Genomic DNA, 21,197 nt, shown 5'->3' with positions numbered 1-21,197 from the left:
GGACATGGCGTCAGTAGAATAGAAGTCGCTCCATATATCACTCTTCTTTTCTTTCAGCTCCATCAGTGTAGAGTAGCAATGAGCTGTGGATGGCGGCAGCAGTTGATGACTGAGGTCTTCTATATAGAACGACTGTTTGGCAAATTCGTATATCAAACGCGATAGTGTATATTTTGATAGACACATGGCTTTCTTCAGGAACGTCTGCTTTATTCACTCAAGCTCCATAAGTTCTTGTTTTTTTCAAATGCTCCCATATTATATCTATGTCATAAGTGGCGATGGCAGGAGATATAAACTTAAATGATGATATCACAGTTTACTATATACAGTCACGAAGCTTGAGTTTTGAGGGTGCTAGAAACAATAGCCTGTGACGGTACTGTTTTGCATAGCCTGTAATGAGGCGATATTAGTGATCCTAGTGGTGAGCAACTATGTAATGTTTGCATATTTACTACGTATTGAGCATCGCGCCTGTATATAGTAGACGTTCATGATATCTTGTTGATTGTTTAAGCTGCAATTTGATAGCTCAATGAAATTTTATTGCCTAATTGGAAGTCTAATTTTGTCCGTCGGAAGAATAGTAAATGTCGGAAAAAGTGAAATATGAGAAAACAGACACGGGAGATGGCATAGGACAGGTCCTCCACTGTAGAGCAATAGTTAGCACATCTGGCCATCAAACGAGCGGGCCCGGGTTTGAAACCTCGTTAGGACAAGTTACCTGGTTAGTGTTTTTTTCCGGGGTTTTTCCTTGACCAATTGAAGCAGAATTGCTGTGTAACTTTCGGCGTTGCACCTCGGACTCATTTCGCCATCAATTCACATATCATCGCCATCCGTACAAAACCCCAGGTTCATGTTGCAGTGTGCTGTACTTGTACAAGAGCAGGGCTGTTCGGCTGACCGATCTTTCACAGAATAGGAGTGGTGAGCACAATATGCCTCAGTGTGCAGTGCAAGCTTTCGGGTCCCCTGTCCGTACACGACAAATAAAAGAGAATTTATAGAATTTATAGTGCACTTATAAATGCTCAAATAATTATGAAATTATTGAGATAGTGAGTACAAGTTATAAATTTTTTCAAAACTACACGAAATGTGCTTGTAGGCGAGGCAAGACCATTATTTACCAACATTTTGAAGAATTCTGTCACTTCTACAGTCGATGAATACTTAAACTTGAGTGAAACTGTCTAATTCGGAATATTTTTCGTCGTCACTTACTAATTTCTAAGTGTAATATATAAGTGTTGCACGTTGTTTTTTGTTGTTTCTAATTTGTTCTGCTTTAGTGACGTTGCTCGAACTAAGAGCTTATTTTCTTCACAGCATTGGAGTTCTACATTCCTTGGGCAATACTACAGAAGATGGTTGCCAACGGACAGGGGAGAAGACATTCAAATGTGATGACAGTAGCAAGTGGTTTTGCGATTCGACAAGTCTAAAAAACCACGTTGCTCTACACAAGCCCAAGAGACCGTTGAGTTGCGATTTTTGTCGAATGGATTGTTTGCACTTAGATCGTCTCAAAAGACACGCACGCGTACACACAGGCGAGAACTCATTCATTTGTGATATGTGCGGAAAGAATTTTTCTCAATCTAGTAGTCTAGAACAGCATCACCTCGTACATAAAGGGCAGAAACCATTCTGTTGTCATGTATGCGGAAAGAAATTTTCCAGTTCTACTACGCTGAAAAGTCATGCACGAATACATAAAGGGGAGAAGGCATTCTGTTGTGACATATGTGGAAAAAAGTTTTCGCAATCTAGTTCTGCAAAGAAGCATAGAATTGTACATAGCGGGAAGAAGCCATTCAGATGTGATATATGTGGTAAGAAATTTTCCCATTCTGTCAATTTGAAAAAGCATGGACTTGTGCACACAGGGGAGAAACCATTCACTTGTGATACATGTGGAAAAAAGTTTTCTGAATCTAGTGGTCTTAAAAGGCATTCACTCATTCACACTGGCGATAAACCATTCACTTGTCATATATGTGGTAAGAAATTTTCCCAAAATGTTCATCTAAAAAAGCATTGCCTCATACACACAGGGCAAGCACGTGTACATAAAGGGGAGAAGGCATTCACTTGTGACACATGTGGAAAAAAGTTTTCGGAATCTGGTGGCCTAAAAATGCATTCACTCGTACACACAGGGGAGAAGCCATTCAGTTGTGATATATGTGGGAAAAAATTTTCGCAGTCTGGTTCTGTAAAGAAACATAGAATCGTACACACTGGGGAAAAGGCATTCAGTTGTGATATATGTGGGAAGAAGTTTTCGGAATCTAGTAATGAAAAAAAGCATAGACTCCTACACACTGGGGTGAAGGCATTCGCTTGTGATATATGTGGAAAGACGTTTTCGAGATCTAGTCATGCAAAAAACCATAGAAAGGTACACACACGGGCAGAAGGCATTCAGTTGTGATATAAGTGAAACTATTTTCGGAATCTAGTAGTGTCAAAGTGTATGAACTCATAGACACAAGCGAGAGGTTCAGTTGCGATGTTTGTAGGAAGTTTTTCTCGTTCTCGCAAGACCTGTAACAGCATGTAACGAGATACGTAAGTGAGAATCGATCTGACTGCGATATTTGTGGTGACTGTTTCTGCTTTTCGTGACAACTGAAAGAGATGTAGGCGTGTAGTCATAATGCGGTTTGCAGCCTCCACGAAATATATGCACTCTTAAGACTGGCAGTCATGCTTATCGATCATTTTGCTTGTGATTTCTGTAGTCTTAATCGAAGATTGGAAGCCGATTGAGACCCCAGACTTTGAGTTCGCGAGTTCTTCGTGTGTTCACTTATGAAAAATAATCATTTCTGTCGAACAGAAATTATCGCTACTGGAAGGGAAGAAAATAATTAGAACAATTCTGAAAATAGTGGTAGTTGAAGGGAACGGTATTAGTCACATTAAAGCTGACTTGATGATATGTGTCAGTGGAATAGTCATGTGGCGAAATACAAATTTGTACTGGTCAGCCATATATTCTGCTATATGGAACGAACATCTCAGATGTTCTCTTCTCTTATATGATCTTCAAATATACCTCTGCATTTTCATGTGTTTATTCTCTGTAAACACAGATGTATTTAATGAACTTGTGGTAAAGTCAAATTTTCATTGGGAATAATGATTCAACCGCTTCCCATTACTGTAGCGTTTCCTCTCTTGCGTTAATTTTTTTTAAATTATTAGATTGTGTTATTTCCGAATAAATGTTAAAATCCGTGGCTAATTTTGTAGATTTATTATATTCGTAAATATTGGACAAATGTACCGATATATTTGATCATAAGTCTCTGTGTATATGTATTATATATTTTGATTAAATTGAATATAACATTATTACAAATTACTTATTAATAGTTTTTTGTTTCACATTTATTACCCAATTTCGCCAGTTCCTTTTTTCTTATCTGCAATAAAAGACACTAAGGAATACCTGGTTTTGTTACACAAGTACGCACGAAAAATGTGCTGCTTATTAACAACTATGTCCGTAACTTTATAAAATTTCCGTAAAATATTATATATCATTTTTTTATCTTCTGGTTTTGCAGTTATAAGCAGCACACATGAGATTTTTTTTTTTATATCCGTAGCGCCCATCTCCTTATACACAACGTTGTAAGCAGACAAATTTACAGAAAGAAACCTTTCTTCCATTTCTTCCGCACCGCTAAGAGCGCTATACAAGTTAAATTGGCCACTTTATAATCTGTCTTCTAACTCATTGTTTTATTTAGATTGTGGGAAAAATCTCATTTGTATGAAAGAATCAAGCAGAAGTGTCTTTCTACAACACAGCTGCTGTCACAGCTTTCTTGATCACATCATCCTGAGCCGGCAGTAAAAATAAAGTTGAAACTATGCAGGCTGATATCTGAGGGAGGCTAATAATTACGTTATGTTATATTTCATACGGGTAAGTACATTATTAAATTTTGTTACATTCTATATAGGTGTAAGTTATATGATCTGATCTTCACAAATGGATTTCGAGTGAAACAAGCTTGACCTTTTGAATGAAAGAACATCCACACATTTTTCGTACCTGCATTGGAACCCGTCTGTTCTTTATGGTGTACGTCCCCTCAATTTACACTCGTATGTAAAAACTGGACACAGGAAGACTTATTTACATTTCAAACTTTTATCACAGTCTATTATACACAGTCGCGAAGCTCAATATGCAGTAAAAATGCAAACATGGATAGTTGCCCACCACTAGGATCGCTACTATCGCCTCATCATCTCAGATCTCTCTCCTAGCAGACGACAAGATATGTTACACTTTCGTTGTCTTGGTCTTTCGGAAAAATTAACACCTTCCTTCCATTATTGAAATATTAAATGCAGTAAGTTAATTTATTATTTTAATGAAGTATATTAAATTCCACCTTAAACTCGAATATACCTGCAAGAAATAAGTTAGCCTAATATAATTTTTGTGTGTGCAATACGAAATGAAATTTACTATAATAGCTTCACTCATTCAAGATTATAGCGATAATTAACTATGAAACCAATAAATATTAATTAACATTTCCCTTTACAACAATAATATTGGAAACATGAATTAATGGTGTAACTTACGTGTACCGGTACTTGTAGTGTAGGCTTACGTAGTTAACAAAGTGGGATGAGGTTAAGCACTAATAATCACACCAGAATTGGAAATAAAACGTGATCTATAAATTTTTTTGTAACAGACTTTTTCTACGTCTCTAGTAAAGCAACAAAAAAAAAGACAACAAAATTAACAGCTATAATTAAAAACATATCCTTTGAAAAAAAAAGTAGGCCTAAGCAAAAATAATCCCTACAGAATTGAAAATAAAACGTGATCAGTAAATTTCATTAAAACAAACTTAATTTTTTTCTACGTCTTTAGTGAAATAACACACAAAAATAATAACAAAATTAATAGCTACAATTAAAAATATATCTTCTGAAAAAAAAAAAGTAGACCTAACCTTTATTTCTCTGGAAATTTAGCAGCCAAAGTGACAGAAGTTTAACCCGTATCTAATGTCCTTTCGGTTAGACTGAAACATATCATTGTGAAATTTAAGGATATAATGTATTCTAACAGTCACAGAGAACTTCAAAATTAAGAGTTTTGTTTCTGCACAGCATTCTTGTGGCAACCCAGGAACCTTTCTGAATCTTTTGGAAATCGGTAAAAGGATAACTCTGGCCTTTTTCTCTTACTGTTGCTACAATTTATATCACTACAAACGTCCCATATTATTATTCCAATTATATTTTAGCCATTAACATTCTCATTACAACCAATAACGAACATTTCACAAGCATCAATGTGAAATACGCAACGAGCTAGCACTCGATAGAAATACGACACAGTCCAAAGTCGACCATGGACAGTCTATTGTTTCTAGTTGCTAACCGCTTGGAGCGCATTATCACGAGATTTGCAAAAAAAAACACCTCAAGCTTCGCAACTGTATATAGTAGACTGTGCTTCAACTTTACCTTCCTCGTTAATCATTCAAATAACGAATGCAAGAGGAAATGAAACGCATTCAATTGTGCATATTTTTTTCGAGTAAAAATGACAGCGCATGCGGCAATTGAAAGCTAGCAACGCCGGTGGGTATCCTGTGTGTATTTTCTTCAATAGTAGCTTGTAGCGAGCAGCTGATTGTTTGAGATGACCGAGAATAAACTGAAAATGGTTTTCATTGGTGATGTTGGATCTCTTCAACTGGAAATATCTGCAAGTACGATTAGCTTTATGGAAGATTATCCCAAATACGAGTGCGTATGGAGTGTTCAATGACAAATTTGAGAATTAAGTAGGTCTAATTATTGGATTAGATACTTTTACCGCCATCTTAGATAGCAGTGATACTATCCAAAGATGGGTCGCTGTTTTTCCGAAAAATAAGACGGATGGCGTAATAGGCGTATATGACATCACGTATGTTCGCACATTACATTACAAGTTCGAAGAATTATCATAATATAAATGTGACAGTGAAACAAAGCTAAATAACATTAATAGAATATTAAATGAAGTATAGTAGCGATTCGAGTTCATATACGTTTAATAACACAATTGATAGCGGGTAAGTGTAGTATCTCAGTCATATCGTATCAGTTCCCCGTACAATATAAAGCTAATTGATTCGTGATCTATTTGTCATATTAACTGTAATAAATTTAATAGCAAACTAATGAATTCAGTTCTATGGTATAATAATAGTCATATGTTTAATAACTTTGGAAGTGTTTGATGTTAATTTTTCGTAAGTAATTATGCTATAATTCTTAAGGGTTTGTTCATCAACGAATTCGTAGCGTAATGGCTATGATAGTGGTTCAGTAAATGAAAGGTCCTATGATTGAATCCTTGCGTATTTATAGGTAATTAGGTATTCCAATTTAATCAGGAAAATATTTGAAGGAGGGAGAGCACTGAAGTGGTGTAAGATAAGAGAAAGAAATATGAGACTGTGCGGGTGTCGGGGATGGGAGCCCCGACCAAATTCATGCTTTCAAGTATTGCCATGGCACATATCCATATACTGCGTCATCTATCTTCTATTGGTTTGGAAAAACGACGACTGAATCTTGGATCTTACCAATATTCAATATCAAACCAAGGTATATTAAATTAATACATATATATATATATATATATATATATATATATATATATATATATATATATATATGCGTAATGAAGATGACGTTCAACACAGCCCACCGTGTACACACAAGCTAAATATGCATCTTAATTGAACCTGCATTTTCAACTTTATTCTTTCAATATTCTCCCCAAATTACATGCGTACAAGCCGTTGGTTACGAAATTATACATTTATATATTGTATATAATCTCGTAAGCAACGGTGCAACCACAGAAATTTGAACGGTGTAAATGCACCTTAACAGTCCAATAGTCAACATGCTCGTTTGCTTCTGTCTGCTAGGAATATGTGGAATTATTATTCCCACTACTAGTAAGTATATTCAAATGGGTGACATATTCTTTGTCAATTGAAGTTTCCTTTTTTTTTTCAGCATGATGAACGTAATCAAGATGGAACGTGAGATTGACAATCTAGCATGAGAAATAAGTAATATCACAGATATAGAAGAGAAGAAACTACAGGTATTCCATATGAGAGTAATCTACTACTTGCTATTTATTTTCTAAATATGTCGTTATAACAATAAAGCATTTAGTTTGGGCTAAAAAGCTTCCTGCAATAAATGCGCGCGAGAAATCACACAGGGACGAGGCTGATCAGCTGAATACTGACCTAACTTCCTCATATCTCATTGATGGTGCACTATGGTCTGAGCAGGGCAGAGGTATCTTATGGTTATCCTTATATTCCTCCCTGACACTATAGCTGGTCTTCGGAACCAAACTTCGCCACTTGTTGTAGTTTCTCAGACTCATCAGAACGATTCTGAATGTGCTGCGGTATTATGCAATTGTTAAAGTGTTATCACAAAATTTCTTCCTGTTGAAGAGGCATCGGCTAATGCACCACACAAATTCAGTTCCTAAACTTGAAGAATAGTTTATTTGTGATGCCTTACTACTAGTTTCATCGGCAAGAAAATGTTGCTGCTTTGAACATGGCACTCATATCTTACTGTGCCCATAGCTTTGAGGTACAGATTATATAGCCTGCATTCTAAATTGTCTCGCTGTAGTAATATAATGAGAGATGTCAGTGTTCGTAGATAATTGCTCCTCGAATCAACATTTTAGAAATCAACTCTGCTATTTTGTTCCATTGATTATCCTCAGAAGAAATATCTAATGCAATAAATAATTTTTAAAACTTGTTTCAAATTTCCCACCTTACATTTTATAAATAAATTAAGTAATTCTGAAGTGAAATGTGTTTGTATGTGCAAATTTAAAAAGCCGTAGTATTGTACTTGAACAAAACAATCTAATAATAAACAGCTATTCTTTTATATGCTCCGTTAACATGCTTTCTATACAAATTATATCACTATTGACTGTGATGTGTGTACAGGTGCTTTCGTTGACATCAGAATTTAATAATACAGTGTAGGGCCATTAAATATGGTGACTGGTTTATCGTGAACAACTACATACAGTATATTTCATAATTATTATGTTTTGTGTGTTGCAGAAAGGAAATCTCTTAGATCTGCAAGTGACTGCAATAAAGACAGAATGTATGGACCACAGCTATGAAGTAAAATCTAAGATGACATTTTATAAAACTGATGTGCCAATTGACATTTCTTTCGCCAAAAGGGAAATCGAGGTGAGTGCGTTTATGAAGTGTGTTGATCGCTAGTTCTCTCTGTTCTTCACTGGCTGATGTGGCTGCTACATTCGGGTCAGCAGGGGATATGATTGATGCTTTCATGCAGTCCATTTCTTCACCTACATTTTTCGTTATTCTTTTCCACCTCTTTTTTATCGTAGAAAACGCAAAACTGAACATTTACAAAATGATATACATGATGATTTCATCCCACTATTTATTATTTTTAACTTGTGTTCTTTTAATTTAATTGCCAGTCCAGCATTTAATGTGGGCCACTTTCAGTTGATCCCGTAGTAGATGACTAAATTTGTACTTTGCACCTGCTTTAGCAAATAATCTTAATTTTGTTTTTCTTTTTTTCTTTCCAATTCTTCTGTTTAAATTGATTTTTACCCAAACTTATTTGACTCTTATTTCCTGGTACCATTTGTTTGCAGCTACGCAATAATGTTATATCACAAAGACTACTTCAGAGTTCTTTTCTTCATCTTCCTCCATTCTGCAGTACGTAGTTTCCTCTCACTTACTCACATGGGGAGGAAGTATTATCCGTGCCTTCACGCCCAACCCTTCAATAAACGAACGGAGAGATTGTGAAAACTGAAATCATTCTAGACGAGGCTTTTCAGTAATATCCAGGACTTAGTTGCTATTCTTCCAGACGAATTGGATGTTAAATGTTATATTTTATTTAACGACGCTCGCAACTGCGGAGGTTATATCAGTGTCGCCGGATGTGCCGGAATTTTGTCCCGCAGGAGTTCTTTTACATGCCAGTACTGACATGAGCCTGTCACATTTAAGCACACTTAAATGCCATCGACCCGGCCCGGGATCGAACCCGCAACCTTGGGCATAGAAGGCCAGCGCTATACCAACTTGCCAACCAGGTCGACGACGAATTGGAGATCGATAGTGCAACTTATGACGTCACACACGATGATAATCCTTAGAAATATGAATGAAATCAGGGTCTCACGCCCCGAAACCCCTTCTACCACCACTTCTTTCTCTTCCACTCTACATCATTTCACTGTCCATGCTTCCTCACATATTTTTCTCTATTTCACACCCTAAATCATCATTATTATTATTATTATTATTTATATTATATTATATTATTATTATTATTATTATTATTATTATTATTATTATTATTATTATTATTATTATTTTTATTATTATTATTACCTACTTTATTCTAAAAAAGTCCTCCATCTGAAATAGGAATACATCTCTCACCTTTGAATACTCCGGGATTCGATCCTACAGCCTTTCGTTCAGTAGACCACCATCATAGGCACTATGTTACGAATTCGATCAAGAATAAACTCTTAAAAATTAATACTTAGACACAATTCACGCGAAATACTCCCAAATTAATAAATATATAATTTGATTGTTATATAACAATTGAATTCATTGGTTTCCTAATAGCCTAATGACTAGTAAAGTCGCTAATAAATTACAAATTAATTAACTGTTATTATACAGAACAGTAAATTAATATGGTTAATATTCAAAAGATGGCGTTAGTCCACTTATCTATCAATTATCTTATCTACGTGTATTAAATCAATTCACTACACTACTCCATTTAGACTAAAGGCTTTAGTATTCTAGTAATCTTACGATGACTTGTGCATCACGAAAGTACTTTAACTTCCGTAATTATGTAAAGCTATCGATACAAACTGCGAAAGTAGTGTAAATTGAAGCATCGAAGAAAGATTATTAGTTTAGTATATAAAACAATGGAAACCTCCGATCAATGTGCTGTATACATGAGTTGCTATACCGCCGTTTGTATAGTGCAAACGGAACAACAGAAGCTCGTCAAATGCTTACGAATTTTATAAATATCATTAGAAAAGCATACCTCAACTATGGACATACACGATTTACAGCTAGAACCTATACCAACACTGAACAACAACTTTGAGGTAAGTTAGATTATCAAAATTTTATAACAATTTTTTGTACTTGCAAAATAATGTGTAGATATACATGACGTCATATAAGCCTCTTACGTCATCCAACTTATTGATCAGACTACAGCGACTCTTCATTGGTTCCTTCCGACTTTTCATAAAAATTAAAAATTATTTCACTACTCACACTGGACTGGGTACACGTGAAATCCTTGACATCAGGATTAATAATAGAGGGGACACACATTAAAACAGTCAGTCGTTTTCGTGACACACTTGTGTTATATGACATAATTATTATGTTGTATATTTTGCAGGAAGAGACTATATTAGATCTGGACATGACAGAAATAAAGACGGAATGTATGGATCAGAGCTCTGATCTGAAATCGGAGATGACATTTGAGGAATCTCCTGAGCCGATTGACTTTCCCGTCATAAAAAGCGAGCCCGTGGTAAGTGCAATTTATGAAGTGTATTAGTTGGTATTTTACTGGCAGATGGGTGCTACGAAAACGATTTTAGCTTTCATGCTGTCCAATTCTTTGTTCTGGGGCCTGTTTCTCAAAAATACTAGTTTAGTAGTTCACCAGTTACTAGTTACCAGAGTATATTTCACCAGCTCTAGTAGATTCTGTTTCTCAAACTATTTTACCAGTCTAGTAACTTGTGACAATTTTTCACTAGTCACATAATCTATTTCACTAGTCAGCTGATTGAGTTCATTTGTTTATAGCCATTGGTAGATATTGTTATTTGAGTTTAGAAGGCTAAGTTGTTTGTGTTTTGGTTCTTACTTCTCTCTTTTCTTGAAATTCCATCAATTGAAAGCAAATTAACTATAACTCAATATGATTAATGAATCAAAGGATATATTATTTGGTGCTTTTTCAAGCATAGTAACAAAAAATGATAAAGTAAACGAATGGAAAAAAAATTTGTAATATGTGAGGCTATGGAACTGATACCTCAGAACAAAGATTATGCATACGTTAGGGACACTTACTGGCCCGACGTTAAGAAAGCAACTTTGACGAGTACCAATTCAAATTCACAGTATCATAATATGAACACATTATGTAGCTAGTGGGTCTACTGGCAACATGAATGCTACTTATGACTTGAAAAATTCGCAATTTTTTTTTTTTTTTTTTTTTCAGTTTTACGTTTGATCCATTCGTAAATTAGTGTCGTTTTGTATTTAATTTGTAGGCCAAAGTTGACAATGTCAGAAGAACTGGCAGTGGAGGAGGAAAGCCAGCAAAAATTACTGCAGTTGATGAATTGGTATCAGATTATTAGGAAAAAAATTCTGCATGTGTTGCTGGTCTAGGGCAGAAAAACCAGATGGCATTCGAAAATAATCAACATCCCGATTTGTAGAGCAATTTGTATTTGAAGCTTTGCTGATAATGCATGACTTCTATTTGTTTGTCTTGTTATGGCAGGTCCCTCTATATTGAACAACTCTCCAAGCTTTTCAGCACTTTATTTAAACCATTCATTATATTTAAGCGATGCTCCCGTAAAGGAATAATAATTGTTCTTTCTCGATATAGTTTTAGCTCTTCTCACAACAACTTCTCTACTACTTCAGTCGGAATCACTAAACCACATATATTAAAAAAAATAACTACAATATTTTGTTTTGATTATCTGAGAAAGATTGCCACTGGTAACTGATAATATAGAAATCACCAGTCTTTAGAGTCTTGTAGGAATATTCCTGTGGAATACTAGTATAATCAACTAGATTAGCATTTTGAGAAACAGAATCTCTTAGGAACTGGTGAAATCGACCAATATTACTAGTCTGTGAACTGGTAACTACTACTTTACCCATGTAGTTTCTAGAAACACAGACTTGTAAAACAAACTATTATTACTACTGTACAGACTAGTATTACTAGTCCGTGAGTTTTGAGAAACAGGCCCCTGTAGTCCTTCGTGAATTTTTTCCACTCTATTTTTCTTCCACAGACTGATGCTGAAGGTTTACTAAATAATATCAGTCTTGAATTCATAATATATCTACTTCTAATTTAATTGACAGCAACATATAGAGTTACTCGGTGATTGGTGAGTAAACTTTTGTTTTGTGCCTGGTGTAGGCATTACAGTTATTTAGGTTTCTTGTAATTTTTTTTTTTTTTAATTCTTTCGATAGTTGAAATCCACATCGTAGACGCCTATTTCTTGGGACGTCAATAGTTGGCAAATCTGCATGAACGCGATATTTCTCGATGACTACTTCAGAGTATTGTTGGGGTGTGCTTTGAAGTCTTGTAAATTCGTCTGTGTGATAGGTTTGTCGCTGGATTCTAGCGTTCCAAATTCACAGCTCCCACATACCACTATCTCTGCTCAATATGGGACTCACAGTGGTAAGGTCTGTTGTACGTATAAATGACAGCTTCAGTGTCCAGACAGTTGCAAGTCACATGCTTCTGTTGTAGGTCAACACAAATGAGATTAATTAATATTGTTTCAGCTCAAAAGTTGACGTCAGTAACTCTTTTTTGTGAAGCTATGGAGTCGCTATATTCTTCCATGAATGCTTCTCTTAATCATTCGCAAATATTCTTGAACGAATGTACATACCGACATATAGCGATGACAGTTGAGAGCGTGTGTTTTCTTCTCTTTGCACGCTCAGCTAATCACTGTTCACATAAAGCAAGGCACTGGCATATCAATTCAATTTTCTGCAGACTGATAAAGATAAACATCTTTCTGCTCATTAAAAGCTGGGCACTCCTTTTGGTTTATTCAGAGGTTTGTTGATTACAGTTATATTGAGTTCTAGGCGAATTGGAAATCCACAGATAGGCGTGGTTACCTCCCCACTATTGCCAAGAATGATTTTAACACAAAAATCACACTTTGACAAAATCGCAATTACCTATGACAGCGATTTTTCCGGTGCTTACACAGTTGGGAGATGTAACAGCAACACCCAAATTTAGCTTCAGAGTTCCCTTGCCATTCCCCTCCACTCTTCAGTAGCAACCTCACACTGTTACTTGGTGAGGACCATTTAATCGTATCGAATTCAAACTCCCACCTTAAACGAATGGAAAGGATTGGGATTAATAACATGGATCTGGACTTTGGAAAAAATAAAAATATCAAAGCCGTAATTGAAGTAAATGAACATACTTATACTTGGAATTGTCACCTTAATTTTCACAATTAAGGAAATTTCTTCCATTGTTGTTTACAGTATGCAAATTCCTTTTCCTCCATTATCAAATTGTTTTAGAATTTCACTGACCTTCTTTGATTTACAGTTCCATCGTATGGTTGTTGTAATTGCGGAGATATCTGAAATAGTTTCAAACTACCTCACAAAAAATTTCCATCACCAATTTGACCGTAACAATTTGATCACTTGTCAACTAGATCTTCCTGATTCCTACTTACTTGTGACCATCTCAGAATACGATTCAAGTTTCATTCTTATTTACTCTTTCAATTGAATTATAGTTTACAAAATTGTTACTTAAAACGGACATTTTTCACAAAATGCCATAATATTTTGTTTTTGTGTTTGTTAAATTCATCTTCCTTCTACATCAATAATGCTTGAATTGTTTACTGGATTCAGTAGGATTTAAAAAATTAGTCTGCTGCATTTAAGCTACTATTCAGTGAGCCTTCCGCTATTATTTTTCTATAGCCTCTCTTCACATACTCTTTTGCAGGACGAGGCATGTGAGATACATAAAGAGCAGGATGAGGTCGAACTACAAGTAACGGCAGAAGAGAATGAAGTATTTACCGAAGGGTGAGTGAAGTGTGTGGGCCTTTACTTTGTTGTTGATTTCATTGTTTTATTTAAATAATAATGACGAAGAATAGGAATTACTGATTAGTTTCATCATGATTGTGTTTATCTATCTGTCTCTCCTTATCTGTTTCTCTGGATCATTTTCTGTCTGTCAATCTGTTCGTCCATTTATACGTTTGTGTGAAAGTCTGTCTATGTATCTTTCCCTCTACCCATCCATATGAACTTCTTTGTAAACGATTTGTTCTCATTTTTCCATTTCCAGTCTCCAAACCTTAAAAGTGAATGACAATAATGTTATCCCCCATATCTTTACTTTCTCAGTGATTGTCATACAGGACAGTGAAGATGAAACTGTCATGGGGAATTCCACACAAGAAAAGCAACTGCGTAAATTCTATTAATCGAAATGTATATTTACTGTAATAGTAGTTATGTGAGTTTAAATTATTTTCCGTGGTTTTCCTCTTAACCCATTAAGAGAAAATGGTGGGTAACTTTCGGTCCTGGATTCATCTCGCTAGCATTTACATCTTCATCTCATTCAGACGCTAGACAACCAACGATAGTTGTTGATAAAGCGTCGTAAAAGACCAACTATAAAGCACTTATGAGAATTAACTTGTGTACTTCCACAATACACTGTCTGACAAGAAAAAATCACGTACCAAAAAGGAGTTGTGGAAATTGCATGAAACCTGATATGCATAATCGTAACGTTGATGTATGTAAATGATTGCAATATTAGAGCAAAATATTAATTGTATTGCTGAAAACTGACCACCTGAATTGTGGTTGTATTCCCCTGTTTCTTCAACTCTAGTTAGGATACAAGGTGTAATACGGGTGGCATTGAGGCAAGCAGGTTTCGTATGATATTCTTCGGCATATCTGTCCATATTTACTGCAACTGGTTCTCTAGATCTTGTAAACTTCTAGTCTGCTGCAGTTGACGTCCCAGATGGACCCAGACATGTTCGATTATTGACGAATCTGGCGATTGTGCAGGCCATGGAAGTGTGACAACATTGGGGAGGCATTCCTGTGACACCCTTGCTGTGTGCGACTGAGCATTATCCTGCTAAAAAAGCCCTCTTCGAAGCCATGCCACGAGTGGCAACACATGTGGGAGGAGGATGTCCTGCACATATCGCTGCGCTGTTATTGTCCCTCGTATCACTAATAGGAGTGACCGACTGTCGAATACGATGGCTACTCAGACCAGCACGCCAGCAGTGGGTGCGGTGTGTTGCGCCACAGCTAATGTAGGATTCAGATGCGCACCACAAGGTCTCCAGGCACGACCACGACCTTCATCAGAGCTTAAAGAGAACCTGGATGCATTGCTAAAGAAGCCCGGTTCCAGTCTGCAGCAGTCCAGGTTTGTCGCCCACGGCATCACTGCAAATGGAGGCCACGGTGGGCGGGTGTCAATGACAGGACACGTAATGTGCGCTGTGAGACCAAATTATCTTCAATCAAGCGCCTCGAAATGGTTCAAGCGGCCTGTCTCAGGGTGGCGGTCGGTGGATGAGTTGGATCTGAATAATTTCAAGGAGAAATTTTTCTGGGGCCGGGTATCGATCCTGGGACCATTCGCATAGCACGCGAACGCTCTACCGACTGAGCTACCCCAGGAACTATACACGCCACCGTCACAATTTTTCCTTTTTATATCCACACAACTCACATGAGCTGACAAGACGCCAGAACTGAACTGTGAGTGGACACAAATACTGTGTGTCTTAAATTGTGGCTTTCTGTTAACGTACCTCCGGTAACGAATGTATTATACAAATCTGACTTTCAGGTAGTAGCTCACTCTTGGATCTGTTCGATCTTGTTGGAGATCCGACGAACTTCTTTCCTGGTTGTCAGTCGAGGGCGTCCTGAGCCCAGTGGCTGTGGTTGCGCGCCCTCACGCATCCACTGGTCCCAACACATCCTGACAATCTGGTCACAACGTCGTAGGTGGCTGGCGATTCTCCGATACGACCACCCTGCCTCGCGCACTCCAGTAATGCGACCCCTCTCAAACTCTGGTAACTGGGTAAAGTCTCTCCGATTACGTCATAGAGGCATGTCAAATCTTCGACGAGTTTTACACAACAGGAAATAACAGTCCTCTAAGTTCAAGTAGCCTGTGCAAGTCCTTTTAGAGGCCACGGATGACAGCAGGATCACGGCCTCTGGTGGCAAGACCCTTCAACTAATTACGTTACTACGCTAAACATTGTGACCATCTCCTTGAGATGTAACTGTATGCCGAGGTTTGCAGGAAAATGGCAGCTCCTTATTGGTGCGTGATATTTTTGCCAATCAGTGCATTTACTAAGTATAACATATTTGTGTTGGTTGTAGTTTTGCTTTTGGTGATATATCCTTGTTTAGTCATCCTCTTGGACTTAAGCGCACATTATCTCCACAGCACTGGAGTTCCACCTTGCTGCCACAGTATTACTGAAGATGAATGCCTGGAAACATGTGAGAAGACCTTCAAATGTGATGTTTGTGGAAAGTATTTTTTAGGTTCGATGGAACTCAAACTACATACTGTTCTACACAAGGACAAGAGACCGTTGATAGCCGATGTTTGTGGAAAGGACTGTTTGCAGGTGGATATTGTTAAAATACACCCTTGCGTGCACACAGGAGACCAGACATGCAGTTGTGATATCTGCAGAAAGAAATTTTCGGAAAGTATTCCTCACACAGGCAACAAATCATTCTGTTGTGATGTATGTGGAAAGATGTTTTTGAACTCTTATACCCTGAAAGATCATGCCCGAGTACATTCAGGCGAGAAGGCTTTCAGTTGTGATAAAAGTGGAAAGAAATTTTACTTTACCTCTAATTTAAAAAAGCATACATTCGTACACACAGAGGAGAAGTCATTCAGTTGTGATATATGTGGAAAGAAGTTTTCGCTCCCTAGCAATCTGAAAAGACATTCACTCCTACACACTGGGCAGAAGGCATTCGGTTGCGATATATGTGGAAAGAAATTTTCGCATGCTGGTTATTTAAAAGAGCATACACGCGTACACACAGGGGTGAAGCCATTCGATTGTGATATATGTGGAATTAAGTTTTCGCGGTCTGGTTCTCTAAAACGGCATACACTCGTACACACAGGGGAGAAGCCATTCAGTTGTGATATATGTGGAAAAAAGTTTTCACAGTCCGGTTCTGTAAAAGACCATAGAAACTTACACACGGGGGAGAAGGCATTCGCTTGTGATATATGTGGAAAGAAGTTCTCGAGACCCATTAATGCAAAAAACCATAGAATCGTACACACACGGACAGAAGGTATTCAGTTGTGATTTAAGGGAAAGCAATTTTCGGAGTCAGGTAGTGTAAAAGTGTATGCACCCTTAGACACAAGTAAGAGGTTCAGTTGCGATGCTTTTGGGACGTTTTTCTCGTTCTCGAAAGACCTGTAGCATCATGTAACGAGAAACAAGTGAGAATCGATGTGACTGCGATATTTGTGGTGACCGTTTCTGTTTTTCGTGACAACTGAATGAGATATAGAGCCAGATAGGCGTGTAGCTATAATGTGGTTTGCAGCCTGCACCAAAGATATGCACTCTTAAGACTGGCACAGTCATGCTTATCGATCATTTTGCTTGTGATTTCTCTAGTCTTAATCGAAGATTGGAAGCCGATTGAGACCCCAGACTTTCAGTTCGCGAGATCTTCGTGTGTTCACTTATGAAAAATAATCATTTCTGTCGAACAGAAATTATCGCAACTTTAAGAGAAGGAAATAAATAGAACAGTTCTGAAAAAAGTGGTAGTTGAAGGGAACAGTATTAGTCACAATAAAGCTGACTTGATGATATGTGTCATTGGAACAGTATTTGTTTGTATACGTCTCAAGTCTGATCAGTGTAATATGTTACTAATGAGTGATGTATGCAACAGAGGTGGAGAGGAAGTTGTCAGTCTGCTATTGGAAGGTGTAAGTGAATGATTTTGCGCGCGGGTGTGTGATTTGAAGTGCCACAAAGATAATGGAAGTAGGATGTAATACTGGAGAATTAATGGAAACAGCAATGTCCTTCGAAACACCAAGTATCTGATGTACTGTATAAATAGTGTAGAGAAGTCTGGTAAAAGGCTATAAATGTGGAAAACAGAGATATCAATATTAAGATAGACAGGAGAACGGAAGTGAATATATTTCTTTGAGAACAGTTACAATCAGTAGGTCTATGTTCAAGACAATAATTTGAAGAAAACTAGTAATATCTTACGCATTTGTGGACGTATCTAGCGCAGTTCAGTTTTTTTGTAAGCTTAAAATTTGTAGTAATGAGTATGTGAAATTGGTAAGAATTTGTATTTGTAAGATCCAAAAGACAGTTATAATTGTGGATTCTTTCATGAACTGAATTCCAGGAGACTTAATAAGTAGATGGATTGTGTTTTCAAGATGAAAAATCACTTTCTGGTGAAGAGTAACATTTTATTGTCATATTTTTAGGATTAGGCAACTTTAAAGATAAAGTACAATTCAGTGTGAAAGAAAGTGCCACAGCCTACCAGTTGTAGGCAACCAAGAAGAGTTCCTTTGCTAATTAGGAGCATACTAAGAGAGAAGCTATGTGATGTACAAGGAGAAAAATAAAGAAAATATTTATGATTCGTCAGATTGTGTTAGTAACTCAGTAAATTTAGAAAGAGTTGGATAAATCTCTGTCATACTGACGGCTCTATAAGCTTACACTCGTATGTTGTGAACTGATAACCCAATATTACTAACAATGCTTAGTGTCGTGTTTGTTAGTTCATCTGCTGTCAAGTCACTGATGTTTACATATCCTGCAATATCTTCTTTTGCTCCGTTACCTGGCATATGTAAGTAACTATCGCACAATCATAATTGGTCACATGTAGGCAGGTCTGTTTTCATAAATGTTCTCTTTGGCAAGTATTGTAAATTACTAACCACTTTTTAAACGATCTACAATTTATTGAAGCATTAAATCTCTACAATTTTCAATTAAATCATTTTGAGGGGTTTTGCTGATAGGGTTCCATTTTTTCGGGGCGCGGTAATTGTCTTCCTTTCAGATACCGCTCTTGAATCCATTATGATTATGAAGTTATTGCGATTACCCCAGATTGGAATATTATGATGGTTTAACAAAAGAACCTTTTCTGCTATTGGTACTAATCATTGCCAATTTTATTCTACTAATTTCTTCAAATGGCTGTCGGCTTGCATGAACACATTTTCTTATTTTTCCTTCCGTTGTTCCATTAAAGCTATTGGCTAACTTTGAGAATTATTATTCAGGAGACAAGTTCGTAAAAGTTCTCTTTTTTTTTTTTTTTTGACACGAGTGTAAAGTTTGTGAAATTCGGCTTTGCCTCGTGCCACAAACACAGGAGGGCTAAAAAGATAACTTTACGAAAGTGTATAATACAAAGTTTTTTTCTATGATATCATAAATTTACGCTAAATAAATATATCAAGCTGGGAAGGTTATAACATCACGACTTAATGGCAGTCTAAATTCAGATTTATTAACAATCAAGTTACCATGGAAAAACACAGCTAATCCAGCCATAATCAACAAAAGTAACAATCGAATGTAAGCTTTCACGGCCAGTGTCAATGAGGTTAGAGTTTCTGGGCTAATAGAACGTGGTCTACAATTGCGGCAGGCATCATCAGTGGCGAGGAGTCTGGGGCATAGTGTTTTCTTTAGCGTGCCAGGGACAACTGCTGGTACGATTCAATGCGTGTTCTGATTTATATGGGGAACTTGGTGTGTCTCGCTGTTGATAATGCGGTGTTCGCTGGAGGTTTTGTTGTTGACACTGCGGTCCTCTCGAGCGGTTTCAATGTTTTGGTTTCGGACCACGGCCCGTACAGCACTGTCAACAGCGGGCCACACCCAGTTCCCCCTATAAATCAGGACACGCTTCCAATCATAGCACTAGTTGTCCCTGGCACGCTGGAGAAACACTATGGCCCAGAATGGCACGCCATTGGTGATGTCTTCCGCAGTTGTAGACGAAACGTCTGGTCGTAAAATCGCCAGTAGATAACTGCCTATTAGCCCGGAAAACTCTAACCTCAAAATAGACATTCACAATGAAAAGTAACCGTCAGGTTATTTAATGTAAGCGTTCGCAATGACTTTCGTAAACGTTTTAAACCTGAACCACAATATTAACATAGAAGCCAGCAAACTCAAGGTGTTTTCTTTGCGTTGACATTAGCGATGAAGCAAGAGCAGTACCAGTGTCGGAGAATTCTCGAAGAACAAAATAAAATGGTGTCGTTTGACGAATCATTAATCGTTCTCCATTCATATCACTGTCTGTATGACAAAACACGTAATTCACATAAAGGTAATTCCCTGAAAGAAAATAAGTATAAGGGGGATAATCGACATTAACATGAAGAGCAAGGGCACATATTTTGATCATTTATTTTATCATATCGTCAACATTATGGCTTCCTAATCTATAATATTAAACATATCTTGGCGAAATACAAATTTGGGTAGTGGTCAGCCATATATTCTGCTATATGGAACAAACATCTCAGATTTTCAATTATTTCATATGAACTCAAAATATACGACTGCACTTTCATGTGAATATACTCTGCGAATGCAGTCCTCTGTTTACAGATATATTTAATGAACGTGTGGTAAAGTCAAATTTTCATAGAGAATGATTCATCTGCTTCCCGTTACTGTAGCGTTTCCTCTCTTGCGTTAATTTTTTTGAATTATTAAATTGTGTTATTTCCCCATAAATGTTGAAATCAGTAGGAAATTTTGTAGGAGATTTATTTTATTCGTTAATATTGGACCAATGAACTGATATACTGTATCTGATCATAATTCTCTCTGTTTTGATAAAGTTGAATATAAGATTATTACAGATTGCTTAAGGATAGTTTTTTTGTTGCTTATTTATTAACCACTACTTCTCCAGTTACTTTTTTTTTTCTTTTATCAGAAAGAAAAGACAGTATAGTATACCCGGCATTGTTACACAAATACGCACGAAAAAAAGTGCTGTTTATTAACAACTATGGCCGTAACTTTATAAAATTTCCCGGAAATATTGTATATCATTTGCCCTTTTTCTTCTGCTATTGCAGTTATAAGGAGCACACATAAGATA

General features: G+C 36.8%; 1 protein-coding gene across 6 annotated transcripts in view; it reads left to right on the top strand.

The window, feature by feature from the left end:
• Positions 1 to 21,197, top strand: part of LOC138691711 (zinc finger protein 729-like) — a 67,226-nt gene that overhangs the window by 21,113 nt on the left and 24,916 nt on the right. Inside the window, exons 1-5 of one of the 6 annotated variants that reach the window (XM_069813993.1) lie at positions 7,077 to 7,168; positions 8,175 to 8,312; positions 10,567 to 10,704; positions 13,954 to 14,036; positions 16,468 to 18,692. In XM_069813993.1, coding sequence (XP_069670094.1) covers positions 8,223 to 8,312; positions 10,567 to 10,704; positions 13,954 to 14,036; positions 16,468 to 17,365 — 1,209 coding nt within the window. In that variant the 5' untranslated portion in view covers positions 7,077 to 7,168; positions 8,175 to 8,222 and the 3' untranslated portion in view covers positions 17,366 to 18,692. Of the gene's footprint in view, positions 1 to 1,338; positions 3,111 to 7,076; positions 7,169 to 8,174; positions 8,313 to 10,566; positions 10,705 to 13,953; positions 14,037 to 15,047; positions 18,693 to 21,197 lie in introns of those variants that run through there. The other 5 variants (XM_069813994.1, XM_069813990.1, XM_069813995.1 and 2 more) reach the window with 5 other exon arrangements.

Source organism: Periplaneta americana, chromosome 16 (assembly GCF_040183065.1).
Source record: "Periplaneta americana isolate PAMFEO1 chromosome 16, P.americana_PAMFEO1_priV1, whole genome shotgun sequence".
NCBI lineage: Eukaryota > Metazoa > Arthropoda > Insecta > Blattodea > Blattidae > Periplaneta > Periplaneta americana.
This window is presented reverse-complemented; position numbering and strand designations above follow the sequence as displayed.